This window comes from Arvicola amphibius, chromosome 7 (genome assembly GCF_903992535.2).
Source record: "Arvicola amphibius chromosome 7, mArvAmp1.2, whole genome shotgun sequence".
NCBI lineage: Eukaryota > Metazoa > Chordata > Mammalia > Rodentia > Cricetidae > Arvicola > Arvicola amphibius.
Genome location: NC_052053.1, coordinates 136804153 through 136817653, shown reverse-complemented (window position 1 = coordinate 136817653; position 13501 = coordinate 136804153). Strand labels below are relative to the sequence as shown.

At 49.8% G+C, this 13501-nt stretch overlaps 1 protein-coding gene across 18 annotated transcripts in view; it reads left to right on the top strand.

Annotated features, from left to right (window-relative positions):
- The window catches only part of Atxn7l1 (ataxin 7 like 1), a 233633-nt gene that overhangs the window by 194752 nt on the left and 25380 nt on the right, over positions 1-13501 (top strand). For all 18 annotated transcript variants that reach the window (XR_005286119.1, XR_005286118.1, XM_038335782.1 and 15 more), the window contains 3 exons: positions 6442-6713; positions 9442-9524; positions 10393-10649. Coding sequence is in view for 16 of the 18 variants with exons in the window: in XM_038335782.1 (XP_038191710.1) it covers positions 6442-6713; positions 9442-9524; positions 10393-10649 (612 nt within the window). In the remaining 2 variants the exon portion in view is untranslated. The remainder of the gene's footprint in view (positions 1-6441; positions 6714-9441; positions 9525-10392; positions 10650-13501) is intronic.

Here is a 13501-nt window from a genome sequence, read left to right as displayed (position 1 = left end):
CTCAAGTTTACTGCAGAGTAGGCAGGGAACTCATCCTCCTCTACCTAGGCCAATCCTTGCAGTCCAGCAGCATTGGTTTGTCTGTGTGTGTGTAGTGTGTGTGTGTGTGTGTGTGTGTGTGTGTGTGTGTACATGTGGAGGTCAGCTTCAGGTGTTAACAGGTGACATCTTCCTTTTTTTGTTTTGTTCTCTGAGACTCACCAAGCAGGCTAGGCTGTCTACCCTTGAGCCAAATGATCCTCCTGTCCCAAGTTCCTCAGCACTAGGATCACAGGCCTGTTCCACCAGGTGCAGCCTTTTGTATGCTATATGCCTGCTGGCTGGCAGCCTCAAGTCCTCAGCTGACACAGAAGCCCTTTCCCCAGGGCGCTGTCTCCCCAGCCCCTTCGTCCCTAGTCTCTGCTCCTGACCCCTTTCTACCATACATCAAAGGGAGGTTATTCAGATGCCCGTGCCCACCCACACACTTCTAACTTGTCTCAGGGGGACATCAGTCCCCTCAACAATGGAGCTAGGAAGCTAAGCCTTGCTCCCATGCTCCATTACTGGTGAAGATGTAGAGATCCCCATATATTCCAACCCTACTGCCAGGACGTCCCCCCTCCTCAGCAGCTGTGTGGTCTGACCACATTCCCCAATTTACTGAGCATGTGCTGTGTGGGAGAGAGTCCAAACCAAGCGGCGAGTGCACATGGAGCTGAGCCATTCACCACGCCGCCACACCATGGTATTACATTAGCCCTGCAGGTTTCTTATTTACAGGTCTTCTCTTTTGTTTGACAAAGGCATTTACAAAGCTTTTCTAGATACCTCAAAAGTAGAGCGAGGGGGACCTACCCATTCATCAGAATGTATGTGGTGCCAACTACCTCTGTCCTAGCATGGTAGGATCCTATGGCTGTTCTTTACATTGATTCTTAATGGGACCACCCGACTCCCAAACCTTCCAGACTGTCCCTAATATTTCTTCAACTTAAAGAATTACGATTAGAAATAATTTCCCAGTGACAGCCTTCCCCCTAACCCCTCAGTGCATCTATGAGTGCCAAGTAGAATTCCTACTCCAGGAGCATTTTAAAGGAAGCTTACATTTCTTTTTATTGGGATGATCCAATGCTGCTACCTACCACTTGGAAGGCAGGAGGCTGGGTGAGACAGCCTACCAAGGGTCTGCCAATAAACCAGAGTGAAAATTCTGCCCGGGCACTCGCACAAGCGTGCAGATCTTTGTCGGATGAAGCGGTGGAAGAAACCAGACAGCCGCGAATTCACATCATACGCATAACCCACAGCACAAATACCATATGTCCTTACACTCCTGCCTGTCAAATCCATCTTTACCCCGTTCTGTTGAGTGGAGAAAGGCTGGCAATAATTTCTGCAAACCTAAAGACTTTCTGAACTATCCTATTAAGGCCTGTCTGTCGATGACAGAAGAATAAACCATGCTCACCACGAAGGAAGGCAGGGCTGGCAGGGGGCAGCTGGCCCTGCAGCCCAGCAGTGACTCTCACAGTGACACCGTCATGATTCTCCACCTCTGCTCTTTTGCAGACATCACTGGGTGGAGAGGGGAATCTCCTTGATGCCAAGAGAACCATTTTTTTTCTTAAAGCCAGAAGACCTGCCTTGGTAGAGGGGTAGAAAGATCGATTCAGACAGGCCAAGCACAGAGGAGGAAGACAAGGGGAGCCAAGGCAGAAGGTAGTCACCTTGGTGGTGCAGGGGTTGAGGGAGGGCCCATGCCCCTGGACACTTTCCCAGGACCAAGTGGAGGAGGCACAGAGATGCATGTGCTCCCAGCGTACTGGACGCAGCTGGAACGAGCTGCAGCCCTGGGCTCCCCAAAAGATTTTGTGCCAAACCTACAGAACAGATGTGAAAGCAGTAGGGGCTTCACGAGGCTCCTCTCTCCTTTTCAAACACAGCCTCTCAAGGGAAAGACAGTAGTGAGTTGATCAATGCCATGAGCGATGAGAATGGAGTAAAGCATTCCTCTAGGCAGAAGGGGAAAGGGCTTTGGGGGGCTTTGGCTCCCTTCCCAGACTTGCTTATCACCTCCACACACAGAGAAATTCCTTGCTTAGTCAGTGCTCTGGGTGCTGCCGCCTAACCAGCTCCCCGCAGTTCCCCCACCCCCACCCCCATACGTGGAAACTTTTTGCTTGGTGTGGTGGTTGCAGAGGCGTTGAGAGATGAGTACCCTGTAAAAGCAGGGTCAGGATATTTGGCTTATTTCCAGGCCGGGAGTGGGGGGAATTAAACCTGTACTTGAAGGGTCACTGCCATCTGAAGGAGCCCGAGGCTGATGCCAGGGAAGTGATGGCAGGAGGTGTGGGGACCAGAAGGCGACGAGAAGCAGGCAGTTCTGAGCTAGTGGCTTGCTGTGGCTGCACTAACCCAGTCCTGGGATAGAGACAGGTGCAGGTGGCTGCATGGGTGGGGGTGGGGTAGGAGCTTCCAACACCCATCTGATCTCTCAGCTCTAGAGATCTGCTTGGGGCTAGGTGCCCATGTCTGTGTGGCGCCATCTTGTGCCCATTCATGTCCTCTGCTCATCACTTTAGGGTCTTGGGCCAGCACTACTGAAGAAAGGAGCCTGGCTAGAATTTGTGCCGGGGCCAGGGTAAGGATGGCAAGATCCTTCCCACCATCTCGGTGTCATAGAGCTGCCTCTTTCCCTCACCTCCCCTTCTTAGACCCGGCCGGAAGTCGGGTGACCTGCGAAAAGCCCAGGTCCCTTGCTGCAGAGAACAGCAACCCGTGAGAATAGTACCCGGGACAGCTCCCCAGTGCAATGCACTCATTTCCGTCGGTGGGCAAATCCCCTTAAAATTCCTGCTGGAGAGATTGTATCCCCCTTCTCTTACATCTGCTGACTCACTGACCTGCTCATCTGACATCTGGGATTCTTACTTGGTGGCCATCTGCTTTCTGACCCACAAGGGCTTTAGAATTCCCCCATCGGGTTCTCCTGACCAGCATTTGCCATTCTTAGTCCACAGGACTGCCTGCCACTTCCCTTCCTGTTTCTGGTGGATTCCATCTCTATTCCCTGCCTGTGGGTCCAGGATACCAAGAGCGGATGTTAAAGTCCAGCTGACATCCTAGAAGCAGGGATGGATGATACAGAAAATAATGGACAGTAAAGGAAATCCCACAGTAAGAAATCAAATAAGAGGGCCAGTAGGCAACCAGGCAGAGTTAGCTGCCATGGGTTAGCTGCCATGTTGGCGGTGACATCATGGGCTAGCTGCCATGTTGATTGTGATGTCATGGGTCAGCTGCCATGTTGGCGGTGACGTCATGAGTCAGATGCCATGTTGACTGTGATGTCATGGGTTAGCTGCCATGTTGACTGTGACACCATGAGTTAGCTGCCATATTGACTGTGATGTCATGAGTCAGCCACCATGTTGACTGTGAGATCGTCAGTTAGCTGCCATGTTGACTGTGATGTCAGCACAGTGCCCCCATATGTATGTGGCTGCCTTGCAGAATACGTTTGACAGCGATCGTTGACTCTAGAGGAGAAGCACAGTCTGCACTGTGAGCATGGGGTGGGGGGGGTGGATGCCGAGCAATCGCTCCGGGCTATGCCTTCACTCTGGAGAAGTCAAGGACCCTTGACACTGAAACGGGAGGCCCTTCTGTATACCCAACCCTGCTTTTCCAACAAGAATTAGATCTGCAACTTGAAAGTCCTCATTTCCTCTTGTGAAGTAACATGGCATGCATATGTGTATGTATATATACCTAAAGATCTATAGCCACACAGATATAAAATACACATGCGCGCGCACAGACTTGCTGAAGCAGAGTTTAGGTTGCACGAATTCTGTGATTTATGGAGTTATCACTTGGTACCCTGAGTGATGATACAATGCATAACATAAAAACTACCATCTCCACTTCTGGAGTTCTTTTCACCTTACACAGCTGAAACTCTACGCTGAGTCCATGGGGTCCCCCCGCCCCACCTCCCACCACTGTTCTGCTTTCTGTCTGCATGGCTCTAGCTACTGTGGGTGCCTCATGTCAGTGGGGACACCTGCTTGTCCTTAGTCACTGGCCTGCTTTACTCAGCATACTGTCCCTGGGGTCCAGCCATGGGTCAGAATTTCCTTCCTTTGTAAAGCTTGATAGTAAGCATCCATGTGCTGTGTCAATGGCCACTTGGTCGGCTTCCACCCTGTGGCTACCACTGCCAGGTCCAAGAACGTAAAGACATCCCTTCAGGATGCTCATTTCTAAACTGGGAGGGGTGAGTGTGAAACAGCTGTCATCCCAGACTCGGGACGCGAGGCAGGACAACTGGGGGTTCAAGGCCAGTGTTGGCTACATAGCAAGTTCAAAGCCAGCCTGGGCTGCTTGAGACAATGTCTCAAAGGGAGAAAAAAAAGGGGGGGGGGCTGATTCCTATAACTTATGCTTTCTTAAGTTAGATGAAGAAACGAGTCGAGAAGAATTATATTTCATACTGTCCCATAGTTTGCATTTTTTTTCATGGCATCTTTTTATATTCTTAGTCCGTTTTCTGCTTCTGTGATAATACCACAAACTGGGTGATTTATAATGGAAATAAATCTGCACCATACAGCGAGACGGCTAAAAGATGCAAGGCCAAGATGTCGTCACCTGCTGAGGATCTTCTGAGCACAGCACAGTGGAGAGTATCACCAGATGAGGAGCGGGAAGGATGACTCCTATAAAGCCATTAGCCCCATTGTAGAACCCCACCCACGTGACATCATCTAATCCTGATTACTTCTCGAAGCCCCCTCCCCCACTCCCAACACTGTCAGCCTATGGGTCTGGAGGTTTCAGTTTCTAACACACGAACTTTGAGAGGTGCATTCAAGCCACTGCAGATGCGAATGTTGATTTTGCCAGGGAATGTCTCTATGGCTTCTCAGCATCCTCCCATCCAAGAGAGTTTCTGGAGCTGGTCTTCAGCAAGTAGCATGTGAGAACTTAGAGAATCCCCCCTGAGTAGATAAGAACAGGTCAGTCCCATCTCAGTGACTGCAACACAGAGCATTACTAAAACACGGAGCATCACAGAAAGCACTATTCCCATTTCACTTCTCCTAGGCTTCACGTCCCAAACTACCTTTCTGCAGACCGAGAAGATGCGCGTCCCATGGGAAAAGTCTAAAATGTCCAGCCCCAGTCTGTTCCACCAAGACCTACAACTAACATCTGTGGTTCTGTTTCCAAATCAGAAAGATGGCAGAGGATGACGAGTTGCTAAAATAATTTCATGAACGACTCAGTCAAAGAAATGATCTGTGAGCGTGGCATAGAGAAGTAAGAGCCAGCCAGCCACGTGGACAGACAGGCTCCCTCCCTGCCAAAAGCAGCCTGTCTTTCATGCCCTACATTGTCTGCAGGCATTCGAGAGCCATATTCCCCATCATTTGGCATTCAGACCGCTAAGCAGCTCCACTTTCTCCACTCAGAGATGATTGGGGAGCCGAAGTGTTAGCAGTCTACCCTCCTGCCAGGAGAAAAGGGAATCTGGTTCAGAGACCAAAGCAAAACTTATTCATCTCATCTTTCAAGACCCCGAGACACATCCCCCTGCAGCCCCCCACCCCCCGGACGCAGGGTCCTCCCGCATTAAAGAGCAGCAGAAATCAAACGCACACGCCTTCCAGGAGAAGTAGCAGGGGCGTGGGGCGAAGGTGACAGGCTCTGCGGAGTGAATGCACACCTTTGTGTTCTCGCCTTCTTAAAATTCCTTCTCTCACCTGCCAGTCTGGAGAATTGCCTATTTACATAACTAGCTGCCTAAAATGGAATATTGGATAATGGTACATGGCGGCTCACTCAATTTGAGCCCATCCTCGGGATGTGAGCATGATCCAGCAGCCCTCCGACAGCGCGGCGTGCCCCACACTGGCCTGCAGCCATGCTCCGTGGGGTGCGAGCCTGTCAGCACTCTGGCAGCTTAAGCAGATGTCAGGCCTGGGTGGGAGACAGCCCACAAGCCAGAGCACGGGGAGGGGACCTGATTCCTCGGCAGCAGGCTGTCTTCAGGGCACAAACAACCTGCCTTCCTGGGCTTCACAGTGGTGGCCTTGTTTTGGCCCAAGGTGCTGTGTCAGAGAGGACCACATGTAGGGCCTGAGAAGTGGGGGAATCAGAGGACCCATGGGGACAGTCATCCTGGGAGGTAATCAGTCTGCTCTTATCTATCCCGGGCACTGTGCCAGCCTCGTGCCCCCCCCCCCAGACACACCCACACCCGTCGATCCTTTTCACAACACAAATCTCCCACCCATCAAAATGGGAATCACGCTGCTCCCTTCCAGGAGAAGCATAAATAAGTGATGAGGAAATGTTCTGATAACGATAATCGGGTGTAGCTCCTCGGTGGACCAGATGGATCAAAGAAGGCAGCCGTGCATGTGTGTTCCTTTTTTTTTTTTTTTTCAGCGTTCCAGTTCCGGTAGTCAGTTTAGAGAAAATTCCTAACCTAGTGAAGGCGGATGGTGCCAATGTCAAAATGAACCCTACAACCACGACTGCAGCCACTTCCTCCTCTGCTGTCTCCACCCCACCATTAATTAAGCCCGCCTTGATGTCCAAGCCGGTGCCACCGTCACCAGAGAAGATCTTAAACGGCAAGGCTGTTCTCTCGGCCGCCATAGACAAGAAGCACCCAAACGGCGCCAAAACCAGCAACAAGCCTTACCGGAGACTCTCAGGTATGTCACTGTGGTTAGCGTCTGGCTCGTGCTAGGACTAAAACCGAGTCCCACCTGTAACCGGGGATGTGTTCGTGTAGCCGAACGGCTGTTTCCTTTTAAGGGTGACTTGGAGCGTATCCGCTCTGGCATCTAGAAACACCAGGCAGGACTGGTGCTCTCGTTCCCCAGTGCAGATGAGGTTACCCCCCCGCCCCCCAGCTGAGTTTCGGAGTTATCTATCCTACAAGCCCAGGAAGCGGGAGACTCTGCCTCAACCAACAGGTGTAGACTCTGATGGTCTTGTTAGCCTGGTGGCCCAGCACAGACACGCCACACTGACATGACTCCTGCTGGAGCCTTGCCGCTGTCTGTGGGCTATCTCAGAGCCCATGACGTGCCGGGTAGGACAGCCCACTCAGTGACTGTGCTGCAGAGGGAATTGTAACCTCTGCTCTTGGCCTCCCGCTTTTCTGGGCTGATTCTGCAGTTGGGGCTGCGCTGCCTTCTGCCCTATGCTCAGACTGGAGTTCTCACGGGGAGTATACAGACCAGCAGAGTGGATGGAGGTGTCGGGATGTCTCTCAGGTCACTACCCAGTCCTCTGAAGAGACACATGGCCACTCAGAGGTGACAGCTGCCACTTTAAGGAATGACGATTGCTTTGGATCTGTTGTGGAACTGAATCTGGCTTGTTCTGCCATCTCCGAGTGACTGGAAGAAGCCACGCACTTCATAGCTTTGCACACACCATGGGCTCTGTCTAAGGCTAGCTAGGAAAAGCAAAATACAGAGACAGCCACCCTTGAGGATGTGGCTTCTGGTGCAGGCATGGATTTTAAGCACCCAGGGAGGTGTGAATAGCTTTTAAATTTCTACTTCATATTTAATTGGGTTTTCTATCTTATATCTGTATCTAAAAATTGTGTTTTAAAAGTACTTGGGCCTACCAAAAATATTGAGAGACAACTCCTCACCTCTCCCTGTGGTCTGCTTACCCACAATCAAGATAAAGGGAGAACATCATAGGACTTCATTGCACGGACTCAGCCCCCCATTGCTAGCTCTCTTCCCAAAAGGAATGTGCCAGTTAACTGGGCAGAAGTGGGTGGCCACACCTCAGTGTGTGTGTGTGTGTGTGTGTGTGTGTGTGTGTGTGTGTGTGTGTTGGTCTGTGCATTGTCCAGAGGCTGCAGGTCCCTTTTTGCTGCATTAACACTACCTTGGCATCTTCCAGCCTGTGGTGGAATTTTGTGTTTTGTGGGTTGTCTTGTCTCAATGGGTCCTTTGCTTGTCTCTACCTCTCTCACAGATTCAACAGCCAGCTCCTATCCTTAGCCAAAACCCTGTTCAGTTCCCACATGAGGTGCTGTGTGGGTCTGGGCACAGGCCCGACTCTGGCAGACCGAAGTGAAAGACCTCAGCAGCAGGCAGCCTGGCACCTAGTACCTGCTTGCCCGCTGCCTGCTGGACAGAGCTCTCTGTGGAAAGGGAGGGAGACATTTTCATGGCTGTTGGCGGGGAGAGGGAAACAGTTTCTACAGCCCCACAAGCCCTTTTGCGGCCCCTTCCCGACCCCCAGACCTTTGAAAATAGAGCATTTGTTTATTATGCTCCAAGTTCACACCAGTAAATGCACCCAGTCTGGCTAAGGAACTCTCTTCAGTTTGCAGCCTTCAAGGGCCTTACAGGCACCTCCTTTTCCAGAGACCTGGCACTTCCTTAACCGCCCCCTCTCCACCCTTCACACCCAGAGAGCTGTGGCCTTCCCGCTCTGCAGGACTCGGGTGTTCACTGGTGCCTGCAGAAACAGCACAGCGTTTCCTAAAGTTCGAGGGTCCTGGAAAGATTGCCACACATCCCCACATTTTGCAGGTGTGGTAAGCTGTTTTGTAAGCCCCAAAGAGATGAAGGATTGCAAGAGGCATCAAAAGAACAGTTAGCAGTAACTTCCATGGAGGCTATTAACAGTCCGGACAGAAAGGAGGACACGGGAAAGCAGTTGCTCCTCACACAGTCAACCTTCACCCCTCAGACCCTGTGTCCTGTTTATCCTCCCAGGAAGCATCTGGGCCAGTACTACATACAGGCAGCAAAAGCTATAGGATTAGCAGGCTTGCTTTTCCTGTGCCTTCAAGTTCAGCCCCACAGAGGCACACTGCCACACTTCCTGCCCCTACCTGTAGCACGCCAGAGTGTAATATTCCCGGTTTAGGGAAATGCCTTCACTGTTCTGCGAGACTGTGTGGAAGGCCTTCTCCAAGGGCGTTGGAGGCACGTGAGAGGCGATATTGTCACATCAGTGAACAAGCTCCCACAGCAATGCATAAACCAGGAAGGCAGACAGAGGCCCCCATGGGGCATTTTTGAGTTTCAGGTGGACCTCCCTGCTCTGCAGCCGTGGTGCCCAAAGTGCCAAGGACCTGTGGGACTATTTTAAGTTAAATAAAGTATTGCAAGCACATGGTCCTTCCCTTCTGCCACCTGCTCCTGCCCTGTCCCCCCGCGCTGCCCTGTAGCAGGCTCAGAACGTCTGGATTCATAGTGGAGCGCCATTTCCCCTGAGTGATTCTTGAAGCATTTTAGCAGCTGGTTGGGGGGAAGGAAAGCAAAACAAAACAGATTGCCTGACAATGTCTCACTTGTTGGTGCAAATGTGCATTTTTTTTTTAAAAAAAAATGTAGTCTTAATGCCAAATCCTATTTAGTCTCCTTTTTTCTTATATTTTTTGTTTGTTTCTTAAACCAGAGAGAGAATTTGACCCAAATAAACACTGTGGAGTATTGGATCCCGAGACAAAGAAACCTTGCACAAGATCCCTCACCTGCAAGGTATTTCTCTTTCCATAAAAAAAAAAAATACTTCCTGCTCTTGCTGGGGCCTTTGTCGAAATGTTTGCATGCCACTCTCTGCACGCGGCAGGGTGTGGAACCTCGACATGACCACCAGCTGTTCTTTGTAAGGGAAATGCTTTCTTCTCTGTCCACGGTAGCATAGTGCCTGCCTCAAGCTGGCTGGCTTTTTAAGGGGAAGAAGGAAAGAAAAAAAAAAAAAATCCACCCTAGGCTTCCCGTGTTACTTGGGAGGCCAGACAGTAAATTGTATTTATAGGCACTCACAGGCGGTTCTAAAGCCTGCTACGTTTTAATGTATGCAGGAACGGCGGCGGTGGCGACGGCGGCAGCGCCCAGAAAGGCAGCCCCAGAGGGGAGGATGAGATGCTACTCCCTGATCTAGCCCCTCGGGGTGGCCAGGGGACAGGCGGACCCCTGGGGTCCGCCACTGGGCAGCCTCAAGCCCCAGATTTCCTCCTGTCCTTCTAGTGCCTCGAGGGGTCCAGGGTATGGCCCTGTTTGCCTGGGCCAACTGGAACCTCCCACCCGCACCTGCGTTGACTCTAGCTTGGCCCTCGCGGGTGTCTTTCATCTGAGGTGGTCCTGGGTTCCGCGCAGAAGCTGTCAATTCATGCCAGTTGTCTGGAGGAAGCCTTGGCTTCTTAACACCTGGAGTGTAGGGCATGGTTGCGTCTGAGCGGTCTCTGCCTCTTCCCGGCCACAGAACAGGAGCTGTTGCCTTGAAGTTGACTTTGCCAAGCACCTTTTCAATGCCTGTGGTTGCAATTTCGGAAATGCGGGCCGCGGGGAAGCAGGTGTATGTGCTGATCAAAGAGGCTGTGCTTCTCCTCTCTCTTCTCCGTAGACCCACTCGCTGAGCCACCGCAGAGCGGTCCCAGGCCGGAAAAAGCAATTTGACCTCCTCTTGGCGGAACACAAAGCCAAGTCGCGGGAGAAAGAAGTGAAAGAGCACCTCCTGACTTCCGCTAGGGAAATACTTCCAAACCCGCCGCCGCCAGGACCAGTGCCCGACTTTCTGCAAGGGTCTTCTGGGAGCTCGGTGCCAGAGCCCAAAGTACCATCCCCACCAAAAGCCAGGCCGCTCAACTCTGTACTTCCTAGGTAAGTCGGTATGGGCGTTGAAGCAGCCTGAGTCAAGGCACTCTCCCATGCTCGGGGCTTTGTGTTTTAATGAGAGCTTTTAGTCCAAACGTCCAAGGCTCTGTGAAGTTTAAGTAAGATCCTGAGCCCAAGGGGCTCATCCCCGTGCCGGTCACACAGCACTCAACAGATTTTCCTGCTGCAGCCAGGGTCATCAGCCTTCCTCACAGACCTTTTATCAGACAGTGTGTGTTTTTACAGAGCAAGAGTGAGCTGGAAATAAACGCTGGGAGATTGGCACTTCAACCACCCGGCAGCTTCCTGTCTGCCTGGGTTTTTACGTTCTTTGAAGACTCCTGGGGCAGACAGGGAAGCCTGGGTAGAGAAGTAGCTAGAACAACTTCTAAGCTCCTTCTTGCGTACATATCACAATTCCTGATGACTTATTTTCACAACGCCCCGATGGTCGGGATGAAGGGGAGGTTGGCCACGTGGAGGGTGAGCCACCTGTTCGGTGGCACTGAACAGGTGGGCAAGAACAGGAAACGGAATTACAATACATTTGGATTAAAAAGCAATTTAAGATCTGTGAATGTTTGTTTTGATGGGCAGGAGACCAATTTCCAGGTAACAGGACCAGAACTAACGGCATGCATTCAAAAGTGTTTACAGAGGACTCGCTCCAGAACCAAAATGTTGTCTGGCAAGGGGAGAGAGAAAAATGCAACCCGACCCTACTTTCCAAAAACATAGAGTTCAGCAAGTAAGAGAAAACCCAAATGTTCATGCTTGACTTAAAAAGGAAATAATACTATTCATTCAGCAAGAAGTACAAATAGCGGTATTATCTATTTTTTTTATAATTAGATGCATGAATATGTCCCAAAGGGTTATTGTTCAACCACCAAGTAAGCTTTGAGAGAACATCATGAAAAGAGCAGGGTGTTGGTTTTTAAGGCAGCAGTCTATCTGGGCCGGGTCAGAGCTAGTGGCACATACATTTAATCCCAGCACGCGGGAGGCAAAGACAGGCCAATGTCTGTGACTTCAAGGCCAACTTGGTCTACCGAGTAAGTTCCAAGTCATCCAGGGCTACACAGGGAAACCTTGCTTCAGAAAGCCAAGCAACAACAACAACAAAAAGTGAAAATCTATTTGGTAGCAGTTGTTCACGATCTTCTACCTGTTGCAGTTTGAGGGAACGTGGACCCCCGTCTCACCACAGTGCCTCTGTAGTATGGTCCAGTCCAGCCCCAGGTACTCGGGAGCAGACAGCTTTACCAGTTAACTTAAACTCCTAAATTAACTGCCAGGGCTTCTGTCACTGTAGACATTTGTATTGTTGCAACCCCTTTCTTTGCAAGATGGTTTTATAATTACTTGTCACTATGAAGCCAGGTATTGGTCAAAGTGTTACCCCTGTTTTAGAGTTGAGGAGACAACTCCATTCCAGAATTCTGGGCTTTGACTGTACAAGCAGAGGCGCCCCATTCTCCAAGATCCCTTGTCAATGCTTGAAACTGCAGTTAAAAACAAACCCTGCACAGTCTGTGTTTCTTTCTATATATGTATTCCTATGATAAAACCTAATGTATAAATTGGGCAACACAACTAATAATAAAATAAACTAAAACAGTTATAAAATATATTGTAATAAAACCATCAGTATTACTAAACCTGCACTTTGGGACCCTGATTAAATAAAGTAAGGGTTACTTGAATTTATATACTGCTACACTGTTACAGTTGGTCTGAAAATTGCCACTGACTAACAGGGGCAACTATAAGGCATGGATACATTAACAATGGCTGGATAAGTTAACAATGGCTGACTCACATCCAGGAGGGCACAGAGTGGGACCACCCATGGTTTCCCCGTACTCCTCAGCACTGCACGTGCTAGGAATTTATGAACTATTGATGCATACAATTTTCATTTAATATTTAATATTTAATATTTTTAGACTTCATTTGACCCTGAGTGGCTGAGACTGGTAAGGGCAGGGTATGTAGAGTGACTTTTCATTCCTTTGTAGCTAGGGAACATTTTCTTCCTCACAACTCATCCTTCCATAATACCTAATACTGGCAGACTGGCCTTTACCTGAAACCACATGTACCCAGAGCCATTATCTCTGCCCCCCCCCCCCCCGGATCATGGGGGATTCTCCAATGATTCCCCAGCAGCACAAGTTTGATAGCTCTCTTTGGGGGATGAGAAGGGGTCCCATGTAGCCCAGGCTCCCTCAGAATCTCTACAACTGTCCTGGTTCCACCTGAGTGCGGATCACAAACGTGTCCCATGAACTCTTTCGTTAAAACGTTTCTCCTGCAATATTTAGCTGATGGGGACTCTGCTTTATCAGTGGTGTCCGAGTTAACAGAGGAGTAAGAGAGTAGCTGCTGAAAACAGCACAGGGAAGGAAGCTTTAAGGGTCCTCTCAGGTTTGTCCCTTGTGCTGTTTTAGGAGAATGTCCATTTATGTTATCATTGGGAAGCAGAAGACCTGGATAAGTTTCATTTTGAAATGAATGTCTTACAAAGAGAAGAAACAAACCGTCATGGCAAATATGAATGAGGGGATCATCCCTTAGGACAGGACTGAACTCTCCCAAAGTGAATGAATGGGAACAAAGTCCTCAGGTTAACGAAATCCTGTACAGTCAGGTGGAAAAGGCATGATCAGAATTTAACATGAAAATCACACAAAACCTCCATGAGCACACGTTTACTCCTATTAATGATCTATCTATCTATCTATCTATCTATCATCTATCTAATAGATATTCCACCAATATTAACAGGTTTAACAAGTAAAGATAGATATCACACATGAGTGAGATTTTTTTTTTTTTTTGACAGGGTTTCTCTG